An 8,148-nucleotide genomic window follows, 5' to 3' on the forward strand; every position below is an offset into this window, starting at 1 on the left:
CTCCCTCCCCTTGTGAAATCAGCCATTCTACTAGTTTTGTGGTATTATCTGTACTTCCACAAGCATAATAAGTGGACAATGGTTACAGGAAGCCACCTAAATCACTATTCAATGCCTCAAAGTCCAAGTATTTCAAAAAAAGCAGTGAAGCACTGCTTGATCAAAAATTTTTTTCTACTGTACAGTCTTTTCAAATCCTTCTACTATGGCTGAAAATAGAGTATTCAGCTCAAAATTTATTCAAATCACCTTTGCTATTTGCATTTTATTGAATTATTTATTTGAAATTTATTCAAATCACCTCTCAGCATCCCACATTAGAACCGTGAAGGAGCAACTAGAAAACCTACTCTGGGCTCACAGGCCAAAAAAAAGGTACTCAAGTGAGAAGACTGAAGACACCATCCTTAAACTAAACAGACACACTAAGATTGAATACAACTGTAATACTTGTTACTATGTAGAATACTATTCATATTTTAATTCCATTTTCTTATTAAGGCATTAGGATAGAAAGAATGGACTATAAAAACAGGACAGCATTGTCACAAAGCAAGCTACAAGCATTAAAATCTCTGTTTACTTTGAGTCTGTAAAGTGTATAGCTTTTGTCTTCAAAGTGACAAATACTCTAACTTCACTCTCTATGGATATTTCACCCTTTCATGGCTATTCCTGTTTCCATACAGAACACGTACATAGTATAAAGTGTTAGAACTCTTCATATTATTCATAGATGATGCCATCTTTTTTAGACAAAGACGACTTTTTCCAAAGACCTTCTGAAGCTGAGGAGGTTAGGCATCCCAACAGCTCTCAGGAGTTCATGTTTGTACTCAGGTGCAGAGATACGAACAAGTTCTGCTTGTGCACTTGGCAGACTGGATGGATCCCAGGAGCCACAAAACTGCATTAGCATGGTATTATGCTCTACTGTAACGTCAAAGATTATTATGTCAACCATAGCATTACATTTATATGGCTTCCAGACTTCAAATCACTCAATAGTCTGCCTTAACCTGTTAATAAGTGCAGAAGAAATCTGCACTGTCTGAACGTACAGGAGCTAAATAAGTCCAAAAGTTTTATTGCAAAAAATTTTCATAATGGAAGATTATTTTTTTTCTTCAATCATCCTTAATCATTTTACTGTTCAGTGTGGAAACAGGTTATTGGGATATGAATTTGAATAACAATCTTAACCCTGGGCTTTTTGGAAAGCAATAGCATAAAAAGAACTATCAACATTGTGACGAAAAATTATTTGAGAAAGACATTGACAGAGAAAAAAAGAAAACCTTCAAAATGTAAGCAGAAAAGTACAGATGCCATTAAGTAATTTTTACATTCCCATTAGGGAACATTTTGCCAAACACAGAGCTGTAGTCACAAAAATATAAGCATGTGAAAACACTCACTCTTTTGAAATTTACTTATAATTTTTTTTTTAAATGTGATCTAAGAGGATTAACAAACTTTAAGTAAAAGGATTAATGAGGCATGCGATTGAGACAGGAAGAGATTAACATAAAAATCAAAATACTATTTTGTAAAGAAAGTTTTGTAAATACTCCTGAGAAATTTGACAAACTTCCTGTAAAGTAGAATTAATTCTCTAAGAATTTAAAAAACACAAAATACATTCAACATCTCATGATTATTCCGGTAGGCTGTAAGGCAATTAAAATTTTCTAAAAGCATGGCTCATTTAACAACGGCTTTATTTTCAGATCAGTTCACAAACAAGTTTTTCCATACTGAAACTATATAAAGCTAAAGAAAGAGTAGAATTTTAAAGCTATGATAATCATTAACAAGATGCAATACACCTGCCATGACTGCTTTTTTTTTTGTTATACTACCACAGAGATTTCTGATCTTATTTAGGCCTTATCTTCAAACACAGCTATAATCTGTCATCTTTTTTTTTTTTTTTAAATAATCACAGACACTGTTTCATAGCCAGTTCTACTTTTGCTTGTCACTGGAGGTTATGTGAGGACACAGAGTACTGTAGGAGACTGGCTCACTCCTAGTGCACCTAAAAGCAATCAAGCTAAGCTTCTTTAAAAATCCAGCTTTTGGTGAAGTTTCCCCTAGCAAGCTCCAGAGAAGAACCGTTACTGTGATATAACAGCCTGTTTCAAGAGTTATCTATGAACCTAAGTTTTTGTTAATTACTGGCCACCTTCTGTTACATTTGTTAGTTTGCAGTAACTTGCAAAATTTAGCAGGTTAAGGCAATTATAGATATTTTAAAGTAATTTAACGAACTCAACCTGTTCTAAGGAAAACTAGCTGCATCAAAAATCTTTCATCTCTTGGCCCTAAAAAAATTATTTTCTCAGTAGCCCAAAATTGAATTCTTTCTAGATACTTTTTATATTCTTCTTTTACTCTTCACAAATAAAATGAGCGATACTTGTCTACAATTAAGTTGAAACGGAAACCTGACGATTAGAACAGACCTAGGTAACCTACTTAGCAAGAGACTACCAGGGCATAAATGAAGTTACTTAGCCCCCCTGTGGCTATACTCAGAACTTCAAAGTCATCACTGAAGTATGCCACATCCCTTCAGGATTACAAGATACAAGCAAGCGTATTACCTACTGGACTTGCCATTTGACAGTACAAGTTCTATAAAAAAACCCGAGTGTCCTCTACTGACATAAAAAGGCTCTTAAAATTGAATACCAGTTGAGAAGGATGGAATATGTGAAAGCATAATTGCTGGCTCTGGTAATTAGCTACTGACACTTTTTTTTTTTAAATGAGTGCACAGGAATACAGGTACAATAGATCAAACTCATCTGCATGTTCTATGAAAAAATACTGCTTTTCTCTAAGAAAGAATTACAATTCCTTAAGCATATAATCAACATTAAAACTACCAAAAAGCTGGGGGTTAAAGGTAGAAGACATTTCAGGAAATCAGAACAGCATTTTTCCAAGGTAATTAGCCAACTTGAAGATCAGATAAAGGATTTTCATTTAAGATAATTTCTTGTACTTCGGAGAAAACAAAAGAGGATGCAGAATCTATAGGTATTCCTCCAAAATGTGCAACTTGAGAGTAAGTATTTAAGTGTTCTCTGGAAGATTATGGAACAGACATTGAAAAACTAGCCATGAGGTATTTAAGCAAGTCAGATTTTATTCTTATGAGAATAAAGTAGAGAATAAACTGTCATTTACTAGAACTATTACTTTACTTGATAGGATGGTCTATTTTTAAGAGATTGATCCCAAACCCAATAAAACTTCTTCAGATTTCTCAACTGTGACATCTACACCTCAATAAAAATAAAATAAATATAAAAAAAACAGACAACCAACTTTTCAAGTGCAAATCAGTGTTTGGGAAGGGGGAGGGCAAAATAGAAATTGTTGTCGTCAGCCATCCCCTAGCTGTCCTATCTCACCTTTGATTGGATCAACCCTCCTCAAATAGGGCAATCCAGGATTATTAAGGGGCCTACTGAAGAGAAAAAAACCAACAACATACCACTAACTATGTGGACAAGGTATTTTAAGAGTGTTACATAGACTGGAAAAAGTAGAAGGTTCACAAAACAGAAGAAAACACATTGCACACACCAAAATTCACAGAATATTTATAGAACACTATGTCTGGTGATGTTATATTTTACAATACCTTTACTCATTCCTTTATCCTCACAGAAGCAAAGTTCCACACAATTGTTTGCTACACTGATGACAGCAAATTTTATTTTTCTGTATATACTCAATAGTAAACTAAGTGAATTTTCTTAAAATTAAAAAGCTGCATTTCGTTAGGGAGTTAAAATTATCATCTCGGAATCATTTTCAGATGCTACGTTGTCACCCTAGACCAAAACACCTTCATTTTCTTGGATATTACAATCAGTAAATGCTGAGGTAAAACTGGATGCATGCATGGAAGACTCTGTACTCTTTTCCCTACTTTTAATATAACCTTGTTCTTTTCATACCATCCAACAGCAGTATTCTGAAGCCACCTTTCACACATCCAAAGAGTCTGAGATCCAGCCTTAGTGCCTCATCCCACCTTTTCTCTCTTTGCAACTGCCTGATGTTTGGCCAACACACATTAAAAATGTATCCAGTCCATGAATCTGCTGTTTTCCTACACAGCAGTCATACATTTCCAGCTTTAAAGAGTTAGCTCTTGCTGTCTCTATAACTGTATTAACTGAAGCCTAATTATGTATTTCAATGGCTGAGATTCAGTTAACAAAAATCTAAGCTGTTTTTTCAAGCTATTAAAAGTCTGTGTATACCTACCACAGTTATAAAACATCAGGTCCCAAACACCTCAACATTTTGGTTTTATTTTGCATTATTTATAAAATTTTGTAAAATACTTTTCTTCCCTCTTGGATAAACATATTTATTCAAGTTAAAGATAATTACTCCATTCTTTGCCTTAGGAATTTAAATTTTAAAAGCAACAACTATGTTGCAGTAACTGTACATGCTGTCATCCATGGCTAAGATAACACAGTTTATACTGATACGATTAACCTCAAATTGTTATTATTTTAAGTAATCTGCATTCCTTCCTGCTGCAGCTCTTGGCAAGGAAAAAGAAAAAAAAGTAGTTAAAACATTGTATTGTAACGTTAAGGATACATAAGACTTTGTCCTGATATAAATCGAGTGTCTGGAGACAGAGATTCTTTGGAATCAAAACAGAAAGACAAAAAAATGGTTTAGGTGTTTAGATACCTCCTGGTCTTGCATGGGACTATGCATCTAAGTTGTCATCCATCTAACTCCTGTTTCAAAACATGCACTTCAAGGTCACAAGAATCCATCTGAGAAAAATACTATTACTACATGCAACGGATGACACTACATAGAACTGATCCTAGGTGTTTTCCTAAGCATACTTCGAGTGAACTTGAATTCAAGTAAATACAGTAAATCCCAATAAAGCTGCTGTTCCCATCACACTTGCAGGTGTCCAAAGCGATACAAAAGTATATTGCCATTTAGAGTTATATAACCTTAGAAAGTAACTGGAATATAATATAGCTACATCTCCTATTTCCAGCTCATTTTAATGCATTATAACTGTTTGCAGGGTTGAGCTGTTGGACTACCACTACAACTCTAAGTTGTTTTTCACAAGGAGACAGCCAATTATTTTAATAGGATTTTAAATCAGCACAATTATTGCCCAGCTTTTCAAGTCTCCTTAATTTCAATCTGTTTAAAAACTAAACATCACCTTCAGTATCAAAGTCACTAGAAAATAAGAGCTTGATAGCAAAACCAACCACAAAAAACCAAGAGAAAAGTTGGCTTTACTTATTCTTTCATTCTGGCCAGGACTGAGAAGTAAAAGAGGGATGAAAAATTAAGATTGATTTGAATTCCTTCTTGATCAAGAAGGCCACAGATAACATAAGAAGCCATTCTGAAATATTTATATCACTGCATATATCTGCAAGAGCTGCAGTGTACTTCAGTTTATAGTATTCCTGACAGCTGCTGTTACCAGAGAAAGGTACAGCTGGAACAACCGTTGGTTATTTTGATTTTTTTTTTTTTTTAAACAAAGCAGTCCTCAACTCAGACAAGCGCTACAGACGTGTGCGCGCTGCCCAACAACTCCTCTGCCTGCGGGCAGGCCGTTTCTGCCTCCACTCGGCGCCCTGCCTGCCAACCGGCGGCCAGGCTCGCAGCTCTCCAAACGCTGCCTTCCGCCTCCTTCCTCGCTAAACCATAACCGCAACAGCCTGAACAGAGTGGCCGAGGGCAGGTGGTTTTTTCCCTTCTGGCCTATGTACCTCTGCGCCCTCACCTACGGGTTCGGGGGATCGGCCGGACTGAGCCTCTGGATCACACACCCGAGGACAGGGACCTGAGAGAAGACTTTACACACCGCGCCGGCAGAGGGACCGGCCAGCCGCGGCACAGCCACCGCGCCTCCCAACACTCGCTTCACAGCAGGAGAGCGGGCGGGGAGGCAGAGCCACAGCCTCGCCCCCCCTCACCGCCTAAGGGAGGGGGCGGCCACGGAGACCAAGGCGCCCGCCGAGACCCGGGCGGAGGCGGGCCGCCCCCTGCCTCTCACCCCCCCGCCGCCGCACGGCGCCGGCCCGCGGCACCCGCCCCCGCCGCGGGCCGCCGCTCCCCACACGAGCGGCCTGAGGCGGCCCCGGCTGGCGGGAGGCGGCCGAGCCGAGCGGCGGCGGCTCTTCGCCGGCAGAGGGAGCCGGCCCACGGCCCTGCCCGCGGTCCCCCCGCGTGGGGCGGCCCTGCCCACCGCGCTCACCCGGCACGGGCCGTCCTGGAAGACGCGCGGGTCCAGGTTGCAGGCGATGGTAGCGGTGGGCAGGTCCCGCAGCGCCACCGCCTCCATCTCGCCGTCAACGAAGCTCCAGTCCGTCTCGGCCTCGGGCGGCAGTAGCAGCGCCACCTCCTCCTCCTCCTCCGCTTCCCCGGGCGACAGCGGCAGCTCCTCCTGCCCCGCCGGGCCCCTCCCGCCGCCGCCGCCGTTCTCCATGGCCGGGGGCGAGCGGAGGCCCCGTGGGGCGGGGCCCGGCGGCCGCTGAGGCGACGTCGAGCGCCTCGCGCCGGCGGCGGTCCGCTCCTCCCCCCGCCGCCTTGGCGCGGGCATACAAAACTTACAGCTCCCCGCCTCGCCCTTTTTGTTTCCTTAACCCCCGCGCCGGTTCAACCGGCGCCTTTGTGACACACACACACCCCCACCCCGTGCGCAGGGTGCACGGCGCCGTGTCGGCCAATAGGAAGCCGCCGCCACAGCAGCAACAGGTGGCCTGCCCGAGTCAGGCGCTGCTTCCGCCATCTTGAGTGAGGGCAAGCGGGTGGCTGCGGGGTGTGAGGGAGCCCGCGGGTGGAGGGGCAGCTGCACACGCGTGGGAGGTACGAGCGGCGGCCGGGCGATCGGAGCGGGTGTGGGGGGCGAGGTGACCTCCAGCAGCTGAGGTTGGGCACACGGCTGGTGAGCGCAGCTGGCCGGTCAGGGATGATGGCAGCAACCCAGGGCCAAGGTGAGTGGTCGAGGCTTGCTGCGGTGGCACAGCTGTGTTTTGTAGCACAGCTGGAGCACGGAACGATACGTCTTGATTTAAAGGGCAAGGTATATTATGCCACAAGCAGACGAATTAAAAAAACCCTTACTCAAACACTTATAAATCAGTCGAGAGTTGCCATCTTGTACGTCTTCCATCCCTTACCTGCCCTACGGACAAGCCAGCCGAGCCTTGGTGTTCTGCAAACGGTACGCTGAGCAGGCAACAGAAAGGAAGTTCAGGGGAAAAAAAAAAGGCCATTACATTGTTTGGACAGTTATCTCTCTTGCTGGCAATTGATACAGCTAATCTTCACCCTTTCTTTGTACTTTTGTCACAAATCCTGTTGCTGGGCCAAGACCAAAAGTGTTTCAACTTTAAAATTTGTGAAGTGTCTTTGTCCTTTCCTCCTTACTTTGGACTTGAAGGAGACATTTTCCTATAACCCTTCTTTTTCACCTGTGTCAATAAGGCCGTAAAGGGCAACTGCATCTTCCCTTGCTACACTTGAGAAGCTCCTTGTGTCAGACATTGCTACCTAGAAGAATAATGTTTACCTAATGTGCTTAGCTGGTTAGTCTGACCTAAGTGACCTAGACAAACACTTTTCTTCCATATGTATACGTAGCATCACCTTCCAGGGGAAGGCCCAAAAGTGAGCTTCAAAGGCCACAGGTTTTTTTATGAAGTTATTCTGACATTCACACATCTATCTCAAATGTCCCATACTAGTACAAGGATAATGCAGAATGGTAAAAGACAGTAAGGAGTGAGAGGATGCTGGGCAGTAGTTGGCAAAATACTAACCTAACACTCTACCCCTGCAAGGCTGCATAAGAAAGAATGTTTCATCGTCCATAGTGATCCTGTCTTCAGGTGTCATCTATCCACAGACTGAAAAAAAAATTTGTTTAATTTCATAATGTCTGGTATTCTTGTGTTGGGTTTGCGTGGCAAGGTTTTGGTAGCGGGGGGGCTACAGGGGTGGCTTCTGTGAGAAGCTGCTAGAAGCTCCCCCTGTGTCTGACAGAGCCAATGCCAGCCGGCTCCAAGATGGACCCGCCGCTGGCCAAGGCCAAGCCCATCAGCGCCTCTGTGA

At 42.7% G+C, this 8,148-nt stretch overlaps 1 protein-coding gene across 2 annotated transcripts in view; it reads right to left on the reverse strand.

Moving 5' to 3' along the window:
• Positions 1-6,702, reverse strand: part of RCAN1 (regulator of calcineurin 1) — a 40,697-nt gene extending 33,995 nt beyond the window's left edge. The window contains exon 1 of one of the 2 annotated variants that reach the window (XM_054843064.1): positions 6,290-6,702. In XM_054843064.1, the coding sequence (XP_054699039.1) occupies positions 6,290-6,634 (345 nt within the window). In that variant the 5' untranslated portion in view covers positions 6,635-6,702. The remainder of the gene's footprint in view (positions 1-6,289) is intronic. The other variant, XM_054843073.1, reaches the window with a different exon arrangement.
• Positions 6,703-8,148: the final 1,446 nt, after the last annotated feature.

Source organism: Grus americana, chromosome 1 (genome assembly GCF_028858705.1).
Source record: "Grus americana isolate bGruAme1 chromosome 1, bGruAme1.mat, whole genome shotgun sequence".
Lineage (NCBI taxonomy): Eukaryota > Metazoa > Chordata > Aves > Gruiformes > Gruidae > Grus > Grus americana.